This window comes from Salvelinus fontinalis, chromosome 7 (assembly GCF_029448725.1).
Source record: "Salvelinus fontinalis isolate EN_2023a chromosome 7, ASM2944872v1, whole genome shotgun sequence".
Lineage (NCBI taxonomy): Eukaryota > Metazoa > Chordata > Actinopteri > Salmoniformes > Salmonidae > Salvelinus > Salvelinus fontinalis.
Genome location: NC_074671.1, coordinates 65,635,979 through 65,654,822, shown reverse-complemented (window position 1 = coordinate 65,654,822; position 18,844 = coordinate 65,635,979). Strand labels below are relative to the sequence as shown.

At 39.8% G+C, this 18,844-nt stretch overlaps 2 protein-coding genes across 4 annotated transcripts in view; one reads left to right on the top strand and one right to left on the bottom strand.

Annotated features, from left to right (window-relative positions):
• LOC129860172 (zinc finger protein 883-like) overlaps window positions 1-18,844 on the bottom strand; it is a 483,924-nt gene that overhangs the window by 294,050 nt on the left and 171,030 nt on the right. The window lies entirely within an intron of this gene.
• The window catches only part of LOC129860133 (zinc finger protein 250-like), a 166,044-nt gene that overhangs the window by 65,533 nt on the left and 81,667 nt on the right, over window positions 1-18,844 (top strand). The window contains exons 4-8 of one of the 3 annotated variants that reach the window (XM_055930457.1): window positions 1,043-1,279; window positions 6,364-6,597; window positions 7,685-7,918; window positions 13,018-13,266; window positions 13,935-17,180. In XM_055930457.1, the coding sequence (XP_055786432.1) occupies window positions 1,043-1,279; window positions 6,364-6,597; window positions 7,685-7,918; window positions 13,018-13,266; window positions 13,935-15,088 (2,108 nt within the window). In that variant the 3' untranslated portion in view covers window positions 15,089-17,180. Of the gene's footprint in view, window positions 1-1,042; window positions 1,280-6,363; window positions 6,598-7,684; window positions 7,919-8,267; window positions 12,792-13,017; window positions 13,267-13,934; window positions 17,181-18,844 lie in introns of those variants that run through there. The other 2 variants (XM_055930458.1, XM_055930459.1) reach the window with 2 other exon arrangements.

The window sequence follows — 18,844 nt, the reverse complement described above, 5'->3', positions numbered from 1 at the left end:
TATGAATACATACAGTACCAGACTACTGATATGAATACATAGTGTACCAGCCTACTGATATGAATACATACAGTACCAGGCTACTGATATGAATACATACAGTACCAGACTACTGATATGAATACATAGTGTACCAGACTACTGATATGAATACATACAGTACATTCGTAAAGTATTCAGACACCTTGACTTTTTCCACATTTTGTTACGTTACAGCCTTATTTGAAAATGGATTAAATAAGAAACGGTCCTCATCAATCTACACACAATACCCCATAATGACAAAGCACACACAGGTTTTTAGAAATGTTTTCACATTTATAAAAAAATTTTTTTTTTTAAACAGATACCTTATTTACATAAGTATTCAGACCCTTTGCTATGAGACTTGATATTGAGATCGGGTGCATCTTGTTTCCATTGACTATCCTTGAGATGTTTCTACAACTTGATTGGAGTCCACCAGTGGTAAATTCAATTGATTGGACATGATTTGCAAAGGTACACACCTGTCTATATAAGGTCCCACATCTGACAGTGCATGTCAGAGCAAAAACCAAGCCATGAGGTCGAAGGAATTGTCCGTAAAGCTCCATGAAAGGAAATGTTTACAAACTGGTAAAATGGCAGCGGCACTCGGTCTGCATCAACAAACTTCATCCGCAGAGGGAGACAATTTTACGGTTGCACTACTGTGTTGTGTTTTTGAAGTAATACAGTGAAGACAAGGTTATTAAGGAAAATAGCACATGGTGCTGCCTAAAACTAACTAACCTTGTACTAAATGGTTTTTGAGTCATTTATGCATTTATCTACTACAGGTTAAGTATTAGCTCAAAAGTATTGTGGAGCTCCTGCACCTAAATATAAACAGTACCAGCACCCAAAATGAGTATCGGCAACTATTTCAGTCCAAGTCAAGCACTGAATTAGATAATTGAACAAGAAAAAATATAATATATTTAATAGAGAATAAAGACCTTGCCAGAACTTTCAAGAAAATAACTTTTGTCTGTTTCTCTTCTACTACTTGCCGACTCAGGTATGAGGCCGGTAACATCAACAGTGAGGACAATCCCAGCCTGCCTTTCTCCTTCCACACTGAGTTCAAACCTACAGTCACTGGGTCCTGATTGTGACAGTGGAGCCCAGTTTGCACTGCAGGATCCAGAAATGGCATCAGTGAAGCTGGAAGACTGCAGTCAAACACTGGAGTTGAATGTCAACATTAAAGATGAAGAAGAAGAGGAGGAGAAGATTAGGACAACTGTTAGTCATGGTAAGAGCAGGTTCTATCTATAAGTTATCTTCATAAATTTGACCTCCATAAGTTATAACCCAGTCTATTGATAGGTTGACTTCTGTAATTCTGACAACACATCCCTGAACAACTGGGTTATCTGGAGTGACTAAAGAAGTGAAGTAGACAAAATGCCAGCGTTTTAAAGTTCTATGAAATGAGTCTGTATAGTTGAAATTAGTCTATATAGTTGAAATGAGTGAGAGGAGGATGAAAATACGAATAATTTTCATTCTTTTTGCCTTTGACTGTTGAAACGCTTTTAGGACTGAGACCCCATTTAGTCAACTGGTAGATTGTTTGGTTGATAGATAGGCTGTTGGTCAACCAAGTTTTTTTTAGTCTTGCAGTGTCAAATATATATATATACAGTATATATATAAAAATGTATGGCACATGAGCCATCTGTCTGATTCACGGCTGTCTGAGTGGACTAATCCATTGTCTGTCTGAGTGGACTCGTCCATTGCGGAGGGAATGGCACACCACTATCAACATAATTTCTAATCTACAATGTTTGTTTGGTTACGGTAATGCATTCAATATATTATTATTACAGTCTTACCATTGTCATTGTAGGAGTGTATACATTGTTTGCAGAGCGTATAACTTAGTCTACACTTGAGAGGTTTTGGTGTATTTCATTCCATTTAGGAGTTGTCAATTTATTCATTGTGTTTTGTTTAGTGTGCTCCTGTCAATGTTGAGTAAGGACACACACCTGATTACTCATTGAAGTAGTCCTATAGGCTAGCTGGCCTCTGTGTAAATGTAGGCCTATAAATGTGCCCATTTGGGGATCTGAAACTATTTCTGATTGTCTTAACTCACCGTCACTGTGGAGTTTCTCAAATATAAAAATGTTCAGCTCAAACAGCAAGTATGTGAAGTCTGTTTCTACATCCATTGAGAATGATAATAGTTCCTCAACGTAGCCTATTTGAAGATGTCCAGCTCTCTCCCTTTTGATAACCACCAAAAATGTCATGCTCAGATCCGGTGGAAACGTCATAAAACAGGCCTACCTAATTACTTCTTATCCTTTGGGCAAAATATCCCTACGTCTGTCTGTCTGGAGCTCACTGTCATGGGAAACTGAGGGCCCAAAATATTTTATACAATGTTGCAAGTTTGCTAGCACAGGCCAGACCAAATTAATAGTTGATACAATGTTTCAAGTTTCTTGCAGACAGGCCATGTGTAGCCAATTTGATTCATATGATATTTATTTCATCAGGATATTTTCTACCTGCAGGCTGTGATTGTTTTTATTTGTTAGCTTTATGTAAGCTAGTTTTGGCAATGGCAATAGAAGTTACTTTTAGATTTGTGTAATTTTATTTTAGATATAATTTTGATTAACCACGTGACATTGATTTGAGATAAATAGACTTTATATATAAATATCTGTGCAAGCGGACTACTGATGTCCTGTTCAGTTTGAGAACCTGAAGATGAGGAAAACTAGAGCTACGGCTATAATTGGTTTGAATGAAAACAATGTTTCATTGCACATAGTTATTGACCTCACAATAAGCCATATTCAAGTAATTTACATAACTTACATTACTATGAAGCGGTAGACGCGGAGATGAACAACGCTACATTAGCAGCTAATTAGCATTTCATTTTTGAGGGGCATTGAAGAGTTTGAATGTAAAATGTTGCAACTGTGGTGGGGCTCATATTCCCGAATTCCCAGAGTGCCCTGTTAGGGTGAAAGAGGTTGAGGTGTCAAGGATCAGGACTGTTCAGCAAATCTGCCATGTGGAGGCAGTGAAGAGGGGCAAGGAGCCACAGTTCTGAAGAAGATATGGTGGTGGATGCAACGCAACCAGTTGCAAATGTTGTACGTCAATCAAGTGATCTGGATACACTTATTGTGAAGAAAATGCCACGTGATCAAGACAAAGGAGATGATTATGGACTACAGGAAAAAGAGGACCGAGCACACCCCCATTCTCATCGACGGGGCTGCAGTGGAGCAGGTTGAGAGCTTCAAGTTCCTTGGTGTCCATATCACCAACAAACTAACATGGTCCAAGCACACCAAGACAGCTGTGAAGCAGGCATGACAAAACCTATTGCATCATTGCCTGTTATGGCAATGCTCGGCCTCCGACCGCAAGGCACTACAGAGGGTAGTGCGAACGGCCCAGTACATCACTGCGGCCATCTTCCGGGACATAATTATATCTACAGCTGATAAGTTTTTGGGCCTCCGAGACTTCACAGACTACTGTCGCCAGAAAATGTTCCAGCCTTAGAGGATCCTTCTGAGCCTGTGTAGGAACCTGATTAGAACAGAAAAGCAGGCTGATTTTAGTTTGTATTATTTATTTTTTATACTGTATGTACTGAACAAAAATATAAACGCGACATGTAAAGTGTCCCATGTTTCATCTAAATGTTCCATACACACACAAAGCTTATTTCTCTCAAATGTTGTGCACAAATTTGTTTACATCCCTATTAGTGAGCATTTCTCCTTTGCCAAGATAATCCGCCCACCTGACAGGTGTGGCATATCAAGAAGCTGATTAAATTGCATGATCATCATTACACAGGTGCACCTTGTGCTGGGGACAAGAGTAGCTGAGAAGGTGCTGCCTTGGCAGCAGCTAATGGGGATCCCTAACAAATATAAAATGAAAATGCCACTAAAATGTGCAGTTATGTCACACAACCCAATCCAACAGACGTCTCAAGTTTTGAGAGAGCATGTAATTGGCATGCTGACTGCAGGAATGTGCACCATAGCTGCTACCAGATAATTTAATGTTCATTTCTCTACCATAAGCCGCCTCCAAGTTGTTTTTGAGAATTTAGCGGTATGCCCAACAAGCCTCTCAATTGCAGACCACGTGTAGGGTGTTGTGTCGGGAGCGGTTTGCTGTTGTCTACAAAGTACTCCATGCTAGCATTGCGTTATGGTATGGGAGACAACGAACGCAATTGTATTTTATCAATGGTAATTTGAATGCACAGAGATACCATGACAAGATCCCGAGGCCCATCGTCCTGCCATTCATCCACCGAAGGATCTGTACACAATCCCTGGAAGCTGAAAATGCCCCAATTCTTCCATGGTCTGCATACTCACTAGACATGTCACCCATTGAGCCTGTTTGGGGTGGTCTGGATTGACGTGTATCACAGCTTGTTCCAGTTCCTGCCAATATATAGCAACTTCGCAATGAGGAATAGGCCCAGAAGCGGCCCTCTTCCGGTGGGCCGGAACTGATTGATTCGGCCCGGAATCAGAATTAATGACTGCCAAGAATCGGCCCAAGTACATCAGGCTGTTTCCATCTACCGGAATTGAGCCAGCTTTGCTGGCATCTTACCAGAATCCCCCCAGAAGCGGCCAGATGCAAATTGAAATAAATGTATACAAAATTACCAGACAGTAATTTTAAATATTACTATTATACATTGTATGCATACAAATTATACCCCTCCACCCCCCAAAAATAACGTCAGAGGAAATGCTGTATGGGACAAGGACATCCTGGCCGGCCAAACCCTCCCCTAACTCAGACGACGCTGGGCCAATCGTGCGTCGCCTCATGGGTCTCCTGGTCACGGCCGGCACTGGCATCGTACTTGTAGCAATGCAGTTCGCACTGCGACTGCTGCGTTAATGCTTATCAGTTGCAATGTACAAAGTATCAAAATAGTCAAATACAACTTAAACCGTACTCTAAAATTATTTAATTTAAATGTTAATTGTATTTTTTTAAATCACAGAAACAATGAAAAAATATGGACAAATAAATAATGAAATGTTAATTATATACAGACGCCCGTTTAATCATCTGCCAGAGAGTAGCCCCAATCGTCCCGAGACCCAAGTAATACATTTGGGAGGAGAGGGCGGGAGCAGCAGCAGAGCAGCAGGTACCCCTTCTCATGTAACAGGGTAGGGCCAGCCCAAGGATCCCACAATGCACGGACGGTGTTAGTGGGGGAACAGGAAGTTCCCGACACGCGCGCACCATTCTTCAGAATAAAAAAGCGCCAGAACTGTGCAGTCAAGAAGGTATATTTTGTGCCCGTTTCCCTTTATTGCTACAGGTACGTAATAGCACGTTTACATTTTCTAATTTCGAAAAAACATGTTATTTCATGCTTGGTAACAAATCCATTAAATTATTATCACGTTTGGTAAAGGTTTGATGTGATATTTTTGTGTCAAACCGAGTGAAGAACGTGGTGACGTTATAGTATTTTACAAGTCACGTACCTAGAGACGTTGGGTTTGTCTTAGTGGATGTACATATTCTGCTCATGTTAATTTTCATAAAGAATCCATTTATTTGAGATTTCTGAGCTGCATGTTATCGGTTTTGTGTAAAATTCACACGCTGGTAAAATGGCGGCGCCGCCTCGGACTGGGTCAACGGACTAAAGTGCAGGCAGTGTGGGTGCAGACCATTTTACGGTTGCGCTACTGTTTTGAAGCTGAATGTAATGCTTGTTGGTTTTCTACATGTGTACTAATATTCAGACACATGTAGTTGTTTCTATCTTTATCTATACATTTGAGTATGGTGTGAACGGAAATACTACTGGTTTTTGATTGAAACAACGAAGACACGGTTCTTAAGGAAAATAATACATAGTGCTGCCTGAAACAAACTAACCTTGGACTTCATGGTTTTTGAGTCATTTTATGTGAATTTAGGAAATCTATATATTAAGTGTTCTTAACTTTGTGTCCGTTGTGTTTTAATGTTAATGCAATAATGTTTTGATGCCAATGCTCACCTACCTGATCTATTGAAATGAGAGCCGTTCTTGACTTGGACAAGAGTTCACCTCAAATTTCTACTGTTTGAGCTCATGTTCCTCTAATAGAATATTAGCTCAACAGTATTGTGGAGCTCCTGCACCTACATATAAACAGTACTGGCAACTATTTCAGTCCAAGTCAAGCACTGAATTAGATAATTGAACAAAAATAAATATGATATATTTTTAGAGAATAAAGAAGGTGCCAGAACTGGCAAGAAAATAGTTGCCAGTTGTGTCTGTTTCTCTTCTACTACTTGCCGACTCAGGTATAAGGCCGGTAACATCAACAGAGAGGACAAACCCAGCTCTCCTCTCTCCTTCCACACTGAGTCCAAACCTACAGTCACTGGGTCCTGATTGTGACAGTGGAGCCCAGTTTGCACTGCAGGATCCAGAGATGGCATCAGTGAAGCTGGAAGACTGCAGTCAAACACTGGAGCTGAATGTCAACATTAAAGATGAAGAAGAGGAGGAGAAGATTGGAATATCTGTTTCTCATGGTAAGAGCAGGTTCTAAGTTTGTTTTTTTCGTTTCAACTTCCCACTGTGTATGAAAAGTTGCAGTAGAACTGTTTCATGAAGAACTGTTTCAATGAGAAGGTAGAAGTGCCCACTATTTATAGACTATAGAATTAGAATAATCATTCTATTTCCATGATTCCAAAAGATCACCTTGGTGTTTTGATCTAAATTGCAACATTTGGTTAAAAATATGCACTAGTATCTTTGCCCAGTGTGTAAATTCTCAAATGAGTGCAGGAAATTATTTTAGGTTGAAGTTGAATTGAACACTATAAAACAATCAGAATGGAGAAAGACCCATTGAACATTTTTTTTAATATAAGTCTTGCCGCCCTAGGGTCGTGCACTACTCATAAAGCAAATGTAGAACTTTTATTAATCAAAAACATTAAATACCGTCAAAAATGTGAAAAATACCATGGTATGATATTTTTGCCACGTCGCCCAGCCCTTTGTTAGAGCAAAAACCAAGCCACGAGGTCGAAGGAATTGTCCGTAGAGGTCCATGGAAGGAAAAATTCACAAGCTGGTAAAATGGCGGCGCCCATCCGGTCTGGGTCAACGGACTTCGGTGCAGGCAGTGTGGGTGCAGCAGAGACAATTTTAAGGTCGCACTACTGTTTTGAAGCTAAATGTAATGATTATCAGTTTCTACATGTGTAAAATATTGACACATTCAGTTTCTGTCTATAAACGATACTATGGTGTGAACGGAAATACAATTGTTTTTTGATTGGAATAATACCGTGAAGAGGGTTAAGGAAAATAGTACATGGTGCTGCCAAAAACTGTAAACTTGTACTAAATGGTTTTTGAGTCTTGTATGCATTTATCTACTACATGTTAAGTATTAGCTCAAAAGTATTGTGGAGCTCCTGCACCTAAATATAAACAGTACCGGCACCCAAAATGAGTATGGGCAACTATTTCAGTCCAAGTCAACCACTGAATTAGATAATTGAACAAGAAAAAATATAATATATTTAATAGAGAATAAAGAAAGTGCCAGAACTGTCAAGACAATAACTTTTGTGTTCGTTTCTCATCTACTGCTTGCCAACTCAGGTATGAGGCCGGTAACATCAACAGTGAGGACAAACCCAGCCTGCCTCTCTCCTTCCACACTGAGTCCAAACCTACAGTCACTGGGTCCTGATTGTGACAGTGGAGCCCAGTTTGCACTGCAGGATCCAGAGATGGCATCAGTGAAGCTGGAGGACTGCAGTCAAACACTGGAGCTAAATGCCAACATTAAAGATGAAGAAGGGGAGGAGAAGATTGGGAAATCTGTTAATCATGGTAAGAGCAGGGTTCTATCTAAGTTTGTTTTTCATTCCAACTTCTCACTGTGTATGAAAAGTTGCAGTCGAACTGTTTCATTGAGAAGGAAGATGTTATTTCATGGTACTGAGACTTGTATGGTTTGACACCAGTATTGCCAGCATTTGTTTTATTAACTGGGCTATCTGGAGTGTTTAGAATAGAGTGATGAAGTGAAGTAGACAAACTGACAGTGTTTTAAAGTTATATGAAATGAGTCTGTAGTTTTTAACCCTTGTGGTAGTGAGTGGAGGATGATATGGGTAATAATTTTCTTGACTTATGAGATACTGTTAGAATAGTTTTATTCTCCTTTTGTATTGCACAGCCTAGTGGTTAGAGCATTGGGACAGTAACCGAAAGGTTGCTGGATCGAATCCCCGAAGACCAGGTAATAATCTGTTCTGCCCCTGAGCAAGGCAGTTAACCCACTGTTCCCCGGGTGCCGAAGACGTGGATGTCGATTATGGCAGCCCTCCGCACCTCTCTGATTCGGAAGACACATTTCAGTTGAATGCATTCAGTTGTACAACTGACGCGGTATCCCCTCTCCCATTCGGAAAGTATTTAGACTCCTTGACTTTTTCCACGTTTGGTTACGTTACAGCCTTATTCTAAATTGGATTAAATAAACAATGTTCCTTATCAATCTACACACAATGCCCCATAATGACAAAGCAAACACAGGTTTTTAAAAATGTTTTCACATTAATAAAAAAAACAGATACCTTATTAAGACTCTTTGCTATGATACTCGACATTGAGCTCATGTGAATCCTGTTTCCGTTTATCTACTTTGAGATGTTTTTTATATATATATATATATATATATATGCACATTATCGAACAAAACAAATGTATTGTGTAACATGATGTTATATGACTCATCTGATGAAGAATTTCAAAGGTTAGTGATTAATTCTATTTCTTTTTGGGGGTTTTGTGCAAGCTACCTGTGCTGTGAAAGAAATGTCTGTGCTTTTTTGTATTTGGAGGTGAGCTAACAAATATATGTGGTGTTTTCGCTGTAAAACATTAAAAAAATCAGACTTGTTGGCTGGATTCACGAGGTGTTTATCTTTCATTTGCTGTATTGGACTTGTTAACCTTTTCTCAATAGGGGGTGCTGTTTTCACTTTATACAAATTTAGTTCCCAAATTAGACTGCCTCGTACTCAATTCTTGCTCGTACAATATGCATATTATTATTACTATTGGATAGAAAACACTCTAGTTTCTAAAACCGTTTGAATTATATCTGTGAGTAAAACAGAACTCAAGTTGGAGCAATTTTCCTGTGAGAAATCTGAAATAAGGCAGGCTGTTCTGGGGTCAGTTTTTTAATTTGCATGTCTTCTATTGGTCGAGATGCACTGCATACGCCTTCCCCTAGATGTCAGCAAATAGTGAGAATTGGAATGAAGTTGCTAGGCAGATCTGAGGCCATATAAATGGGCTGGGAACGTGGGGTCCAGTCTTTTCATAAGTATTTATGATGTTAACCTCTACTTACTCAGAAACCCGGGTCCGGGAGCACCCCCACCAGTAAAAAAGCTGATTAGCATAGCCTAGCATAGCGTCACAAGTAAATAGTAGCATCTAAATATCATTAAATCACAAGTCCAAGACACCAGATGAAAGATACACTTCTTGTGAATCCAGCAATCATTTCTGATTTTTAAAATGTTTTACAGGGAAGACACTATGTAAACCTATTAGCTAACCACGTTAGCAAAAGACCCCATTTTTCTTACTCCACCATTTTTAACTCCATCAGTAGCTATCACCAATTCGACCAAATAAATATATAAATAGCCACTAACCAAGAAAAAACTTCATCAGATGACAGTCTGATAACATTTATTGTATAGCATATGTTTTGTTAGAAAAGTGTGCATATTTCAGGTATAAATCATAGTTTACCATTGCAGCCACCATTACAACTCTCCCCAAAGCGACTAGAATAACTACAGAGAGCAACGTGTATTACATAATTACTCATCATAAAACATTTCTTAAAAATACACAGCGTACAGCAATTGAAAGACACAGATCTTGTGAATCCAGACCATATTTCAGATTTTCATAGTGTTTTACAGCGAAAACACAATATAGCGTTATATTAGCTTAGCACAGTAGCAAACCAAACAACAGCATTGATTCCAGCCAAAAATAGCTATAAAGTATAAACCACCAAAATATATTAATTTTTTCACTAACCTTCTCAGAATTCTTCAGATGACAGTCCTGTAACATCATATTACACAACTCGTATAGAGTTTGTTCGGAAATGTGCATATTTAGCGGCACAAAGCGTGCTTATACAATGAGAAAAGTTGCCAAGCTGCCCAGAAAATGTCGGGCGCCATCTTGGAGAGGCACCTAGTCTAATCAATAAATAATCATAAACTTGACTAAAAAATACAGGGTGGACAGCAATTGAAAGACAAATTAGTAATTAATGCAATAGCTGAATTACATTTTTAAAATTAACCTTACTGCGCAATACAGGGTGCGATAACGCAATGCTACACGGCAAATAATGGCGTCTTATGCATTTTACTTTTTCAACAGAACAACGAATTATCAGCATAAATAGTTCTTACTATTAGCTGAGCTCCCATCATAATCTTGGGAAAGGTGTCCTTTGTCCAAAAGAATCGTTGATAGGTTGGAGAACGTCGTCTTCAGAGTTGCAATTAGCAGTAAACATTAGCACGAAAGAGAGAAATACCCAAGTTCCTACAGCGCCAAGGAAATAAATACCCGAAAATCGCAATATACTGACATAAACTGATATAATTCGGTTCAAAATAACAAGATTATGATGTCTTTAAAGCCTATATCGAATAAAAACATGACCGGAATTATCTAAGTAGCTAAAACCAGAGCTTCTACAACGACATGGCAAGCTCCTCTTTGCGCCCAGTTGAAGATCCAAAAGAATGTCCACCGTGGTTCCAATCAATTTATAACCTCTGGGAACTACGTAGAAACTCCATTTCAAGTCTTCCTATTTGCTGACACCCAGGGGAGGGCGTATGCAGTGCATCTCAACAAATAGAGGACAGGCATATTAATACACAGATCTCAGAACAGTTTTGGAAAAATCAGCATTCTCAACTCTACATAGGGAAATTGCTCAAGTCCAGTTCTGTTTCACTTACAGACATAATTCAAACGGTTTTAGAAACTAGTGTTTTCTATCCAATAGTAATAATAATATGCATATTGTACGAGCAAGAATTGAGTACGAGGCAGTCTAATTTGGGAATGAAATTATTACAAAGTGCAAACAGCACCCCCTATTGAGAAAAGGTTTTAAGATCAGATGTTTCATAGATTACACCATTTGCAGAATGTCGGCCAAAATCCATCTCGTTCCATCTTCTCCCACTGCCGGCCAGTGGGCTTCCTCTCACTACCATATTTGGTAGTGAGTGGAAACGCTAAGCGGATGCTTCATATTTATACATCTTTTGAAATATCTGTCTCATTGTTCTACCTGTGGCTGCACTGTGGAAGTTCAGGGCAGGAACACAACATTCTTCAGTATAAAGAAACGCCAGAACTGTTGTGAAGAAAATAACCTTTTTGTCCGTTTCCATGTATTACTACAGGTATGTAATGGCACGTTTAAACTGTCTAATATCGAAAGAACATGTCATACCATGCTAGGAAACATCCATTAACTTCTTATTGCTGCAGGGGCAGTATTGAGTAGATTGGATGAAAAGGTACCCAGTCCCAGTTACTAATATATGCATATTATTATTAGTATTGGATAGAAAACACTCCGAAGTTTCTAAAACAGTTTGAATGATGTCTGTGAGTATAACAGAACTCATATGGCAGGCAAAAACCTGAGAAAGAAATCCAACTCGGAAGTGGGAAATCTGAAGTTTGTAGGTTTTCAACTCATCGTCTATCGAATACACAATGGGATATGGGCCAGTTTGCACTTCCTACGGCTTCCACTAGATGTCAACAGTCTTTAGAACCTTGTCTGATGCTTCTACTGTGAGGTGGGGCCGAAGGAGAGGGGAATGAGTAAGGTCTGCCATGAGCTGACCATGCGCGTTCACATGAGAGGGAGCTCTGTTCCATCGCACTTCTGAAGACAATGGAATTCTCCGGTTGGAACATTATTGAAGATTTATGTTACCCTGTTTGGGCTGCAAGGGGCAGTATTGAGTAGCCAGATAAAAGGTGCCCATTTCAAACGGCCTCGTACTCAATTATTGCTCGTACAATATGCATATTATTATTACTATTGGATAGAAAACACTCTCTAGTTTCAAAAATCGTTTGAATTATTTCTCTGAGTGAAACAGAACTCATTCTGCAGCACACTTCCTGACCAGGAAGTGGAAAGTCTGAAACCGAGGCTCTCTTCTACCTCCTGCCTATACATGGTCATGAGATCTATTAGTATACATGCATGTCATACACCTTCACCTGGATGTCAAGAGGCTTTGAGAGAAGAAATTAGGTGATTATCTTGGTCTGAGATGTAACACATCTTCTTGGAATGACGTGTACCCCATTTTCGGTACTCTGAAGTGCGCGACGTGGACAGTGGGATTGCCTTCTCTTTAGCTACCCTAATAGGCGAGTACTATGTCCGGCTTTGATTTTATTTGATACATGTCACCATATCATCGTAAAGTATGTTTTTTTCAATATAGTTTCATCAGATTATTGAACATTTTTGGGGAGTTTTGCCGTGTTCCGTTCTCTTCCGTTTGTTTACATGGAGAGATTTGCGCCACTCGGCTAGTGTGCATGCTAAATGAAGAGGGAAAGTTGCCGTTCTAAATCCAAACAACGACTGTTCTGGACAAAGGACACCGTGTCCAACATTCTGACGGAAGATCACCAAAAGTAAGAAACATTTTATGATGCTATAGTATTGTGGAGCTCCTGTGCCTAAATATAAACAGTACCGGCACCTATTTCAGTCCAAGTAAAGCACTGAATTAGATAATTGAACATATAATATATTTTTAGAGAATAAAGAAAGTGCCAGAACTGTCAAGACAATAACTTTTTGTGTCTGTTTCTCATTGTTACTACAGGATTAGAATTAAGTCTGAGGCCGGTAACATCAACAGTAACGACAAACCCAGCCTGCCTCTCTCCTTCCACACTGAGTCCAAACCCACAGTCACTGGGTCCTGATTGTGACAGTGGGGCCCAGTTTGCACCGCAGAATCCAGAGATGGCATCATCTGTGAAGCTGGAACACTGCAGTCAAACACTGGAGCTGAATGTCAACATTAAAGATGAAGAAGAGGAGGAGAAGATTGGGAAATCTGTTAATCATGGTAAGAGCAGGTTCTATCTAAGTTTGTTGTTCATTTCAACTTTCCACTGTGTATGAAAAGTTGCAGTAGAACTGTTTCATGATGAACTGTTTCAATGAGAAGGTAGATGTTATTTCATGCTACTGAGACTTGCATGGTTTAACACCAGTATTGCCAGCATTTGAGAGAGTAGACTAAAGAAGTGAAGGAGACAAACTGCCAGTGTTTTAAAGTTCTATGAAGTGAGTCTGTGTCGTTTCTAACCCTTGTGATGTTGAGGTGGAGGATGATATGAAATGAGTCTGTGTAATTACTAACCCTTGTGATAGTGAGTGGAGGATGACACGCCCCTTTTTAGCTTTCATCTCTTACCCACTTTTAGAATAGTTTTATTCCCCTGTATTGTACAGCCTACTGATATGAATACATATGTCACCCGGTACAGACAGAAGAGGACCGGCCACCCCTTTGAGCCTGGTTCCTCTCTGTTTCTTCCAAGGTTCCTGCTTTCTAGGGAGTTTTTCGTGGCCACTGCGCTTCTACATCTGCATTGCTTGCTCTTTGGGTATTTTGGGTTGTTTTCTGTAAAGGACTTTGTTACAACTTATGTAAAAAGGGCTTCATAATATACATTTGATTGACATGTCAATCACAACAATTGACTGGTTGTTCTGATATTGTTCACACAGGAGACCATGTTGAGACATTCTCTACATCCAGAGAGCATCAGCAGGAAGATCACAGAGCAAAGAGGTCTTACCACTGCTCACATTGTGAGGAGATTTTACCATTTCTAACAAAGCTAAAAATACACCTAAAAATACACACAGAAGAAAAGCTTTACTCCTGCTCTGAATGTGGAAAATGCTTCACAACATCAGCTGAGCTAAATGTTCATCAGAGAACACACACAGGAGAGAAGCCTTTCTTCTGCTCTGACTGTGGAAAGAGTTTCTCTCTACTTGGCAACTTAAAAAAACATGAACGTATACATACAGGTGTGAAGCCTTACTCCTGCTCTGACTGTGGAAAGAGTTTCTCTCATCGGGACACCTTAAAACGACATGAACGTATACACACTGGAGAGAAGCCGTACTCCTGCTCTGACTGTGGAAAGAGTTTCTCTCAACTGGGCACCTTAAAACAACATGAACGTACACACAAAGGAGAGAAGCCTTACTCCTGCTCTGACTGTGGAAAGAGTTTCTCTGACCTGGGTAACTTTAAACAACATGAACGTATACACACAGGAGAGAAGCCTTACTCCTGCTCTGACTGTGGAAAGAGTTTCTCTCGACCAAGCAACCTAAAACATCATGAACGTATACACACAGGAGAGAAGCCTTACTCCTGCTCTAAATGTGGAAAATGCTTCACAACATCAACTGGGCTAAAAGTTCATCAGAGAACACACACAGGAGAGAAGCCTTACTCCTGCTCTGACTGTGGAAAGAGTTTCTCTCGACCAAGCAACCTAAAACATCATGAACGTATACACACAGGAGAGAAGCCTTACTCCTGCTCTAAATGTGGAAAATGCTTCACAACATCAACTGGGCTAAAAGTTCATCAGAGAACACACACAGGAGAGAAGCCTTACTCCTGCTCTGACTGCATTGCGAGTTTCTTTTGTCGGAACACCTTAAAACGTCATGAACGTATACACACAGGAGAGAAGCCTTACTCCTGCTCTGACTGTGGAAAGAGTTTCTCTCGACCAAGCCACCTAAAACGTCATGAACGTATACACACAGGAGAGAAGCCTTACTCCTGCTCTAAATGTGGGGTGAGTTTCTCTCAACTGTGCCACCTAAAAGTCCATGAACGTTTACACACAGGATAGAAGCCTTACTTCTGCTCTGTCTGTGGAAAGAGTTTCTTTCAACTGGGTAACTTAAAACAACATGAACGTATACACAAAAGAGAGAAGCCTTACTCCTGCTCTGACTGTGGAAAGAGTTTCTCTCTACTGGGCCACTTAAAAATTCACCAATATATACATACGGGAGAGAAGCCTTACTCCTGCTCTGACTGTGGAAAGAGTTTCTCTCGACTGGGCCACTTAAAAACACATGAACAAAAACATACAGGAGAGAAGCCTTTCTCCTGCTCTGACTGTGTAAAATGTTTCCCAACATCAACTAGGCTAAAATTTCATCAGAGAACACACACAGGAGAGAAGCCTTACATCTGCTCTAACTGTGCAGCGAGGTTCTCTCTACTGTGCAACTTAAAGCGACATGAAAGTATACACACAGGAGAGAAGCCTTATCACTGCACTGACTGTGAGAAGAGATTCTACAGATTGGGCCACTTAAAAAGACACCAATGTTTACATAAAGGAGAGAAGCCTCTTTAGTTCTCTCAGACTAGCTGAGATTAGACACTCCACTTAATTATCATGTCTTTAAATAATTGGCAATGATGAATTGGATCAAATGAAGACAGCTTATAACACTATTGTAAACCTATAGTTTCTCACTGTGAGAGAACTGTGCAGAGGAAAGGGAGCGTTATAGAATGTTAGCCTCTCTTTACTTTACTGATCAGTGTGGACCTTGTCAGTTTTGATGTGTTTTGTTAGCTTCTACTGTGAAGATATTGAGATTACGTTTTTTTTGCCCTTAGGGTTGAATATCCTCTGTGAGGCGTCTCACAATGGAGTTTGATGGTTGACTGGGTGGTACTGCTTCCCTTTGCAGTTTTCTGTGGGAATGAGCTAGTAGACACAACATACACTGAGTGTACAAAACATTAATGACACCTGCTCTTTTCATGACTTTCATGACTGACCAGGTGAATCCAGGTGAAAAGCTATGATCCTTAATAATGTAGTTTTTGTGTATTTATTATGGATTCCCATTTGCTTTCAGTAGAAAACAAGAAACTGCAGTTAAGGACTGGAAACTGGAAAATTTTAAAAACATTGCCTGGTCTGATGAATCCCAGTTCCTGCTGTTTCATGCTGATGGGAGGACTATGGGACATGGGGTGTATTTTCAGGGCACACTTTGGACCTCTTGATAAAAGTTTAACAATGTTTGAATGCTACAGGATATCTAAATAATCCTTGCCAATCAGGTGCATCCCTTCATGGCAGCAGTGTATCCTTCTGCAAATAGATTTCTTCAACAGGATTATGCAACAAGGCTTGTCCAGGAATGGTTCCAAGAACATGACAGTGAATTCAGCTTACTGCAGTGGCCTGCCGAGTCACCAGATCTCAATCCAACTGTGCATCTGTGGGAGGAGATGGATCAAGCTATTTGGAGTAGATATCCACTCCCAGCCAACCCGACACAATTGTGGGAAGCATTGGAGTCAACGTGGGCCAGCATCCATGTGGAACGTTCTCAACACCTTGGAGAGTCCATACCCCGACTAATTGAGGCTGTTCTGAGGACAAAAGGAGGTATAATTCAATATTAGGAAGGCGTTCCTAATGTTTTGTGCACTCAGTGTATATCAAATAAATATGTTGTGGTGATCACTTTTCAGCATTAGTTTGGGTGGATTATTTTTTTTTACTAAACAATTTTGTTTAATGATAAACAGGCTATGAATCGACTACTTGTGTTTATTAATTTCTCTTTTTTAATACTAGATTCATTATTTTAGTCATTGATGATGAATGTATTTGAATAACTGTATTGAAGTTAATTGATCTGGCGGCAGGTAGCCTAGCGGTTAAGAGTGTTGGGCCAGTAACTGAAAGGTCGCTGGTTTGAATCCCGAGCCGACTAGGTGAAAAATCTGTCATTGTGCCCTTGAGCAAGCCAATTAACTCTTATTTGTCCTGTAAGTCTCTCTGGATAAAAACATCTGCTAAATGACAAGAATGTAATGAAGAATAATGTTTGTACATGAATTCATGCTGGGCAGCCACTTTTTTCTCATGTGTATAATTAAATTAAATAAACTGTTTTTTAGTTAAATACTGTATGTTGTCGTGGTAATTTCCTGTATTACTAAATGATGAGTTTACAAACCACACACAAGTCAGTTATATTTTAAACTCCATCTTTAATTTTATGAGTTTCACCATAGCCCTTTGACTCTCAGATCAATTCAGTGTCTATAAATGAATTCTCTGAGAGTGCTTACAAAAGAATACTAAGTATCTTTTATAGCCAAGATACACCCCTCTCAACTCACATGACGAACCACAGATCTCAGGAACTTCACAAAGGGACTTTTACTTGAAAGAGGATTATCCCATAGCCAGATAGCATTAGCTATAAATTATCGTTCAGTTTGGTCTCTTAGACTAGGTTCTACTTCTCGTTCTTGGTACTTCATATTACCAAAACATTACCTCATCCAATGGCATATATCAATTGTCTACTTTAGATACTCCCATCTCAAATACAACCCACCCCTGGACAAGCTCCCTGGGGGGAGTGAGCCTCTAGGTCATATACTATCTCAAGATTCATGCAACATCAGAGGGGTAATACAATGCTTCCAGACACTGCCATACTCCCCCCCCCCCCCCCCCCCCCCCCCAATGGGAAAAGGAGGGAGTGACTGGAGTACAGACATAGTGGAGCCCTTCACATGGTTTCACAGATATATTCATAATGAAGACAATGTTCAAACCTGACTTCTCCCTTTCTGATATTCTGCCTATTACCAGACATGTAAAAGACAAGCCTGACCTCTCCCCTCTCTGGGCCCCAAGTGACTTTTCCCTAGAGGAGATAGGAAAATGCAACTGCCAACAGTATAGTCCAAAAGAAGACATTCTAATGACAAGTATAAAGTAAATAAAACATCTTATTCCTCTATGTTATATAACTAATTCTGATTCAGCTACGAAAATATACAATACTGACCAGAGGGACATGACCATAGTAGGCTAGAGCATCTAAGTTAGTGTTAATGTTAGCTAGCATGCAAGTATCCAGGCAGAGTTTCTTATGTTAGCCTAGAGAAATAATAGTTTGCAACATTAACGGAAACTGATCATTAATATAGCAACCTTATCAAAAATACAAATGTTTTCAAAAATGTTGACGCTTACAATTATCCGCGTGTCGTTGTGTTACGTCTTGAGGAACAAATGGCGGGTGAATGACTTGCTTCTTTCTCCCAGTTTTGAGGCATGACGGTTATACATTGTAATACATTCCGTTGTGATATTGTAAACGAACATCGGTTTCTTTTGGAGCGCGATTCATCAACAATTATGTATTTTGGGGAGATAATTTGAGGCCAGGAAGGTGTTAAAGGAGGCATTAGGAAAGGTAGTCAGTCAGAGTGACCAGTAGTGGTTTTGTATTGATTTCATGCGTCTCAGAAGAGCAGAAGGAGAAAGCATTGTGTTTTTCGGAGCAGGGCAGCAATAAAAGGGTGTTATATCTGGGGTTTTGTTATATATTGAGGTTCATCGTCTTGAGCAGAAGATTCCACGAGTGGTTGGAGCACTAAACCGTGTAGTAGATGGAAAGAAGAAAGAAAGTCAATCAGTTTTACCGTTGTTTGAAGAAGATAATCTGCCTACTACCGAGGTAAAGTTGCTTTTATATTCACACATTCGGACATTCAACAGACATTCAACAGACATTCAGCAGACATTTGCAAAAAGCCATTAATAATT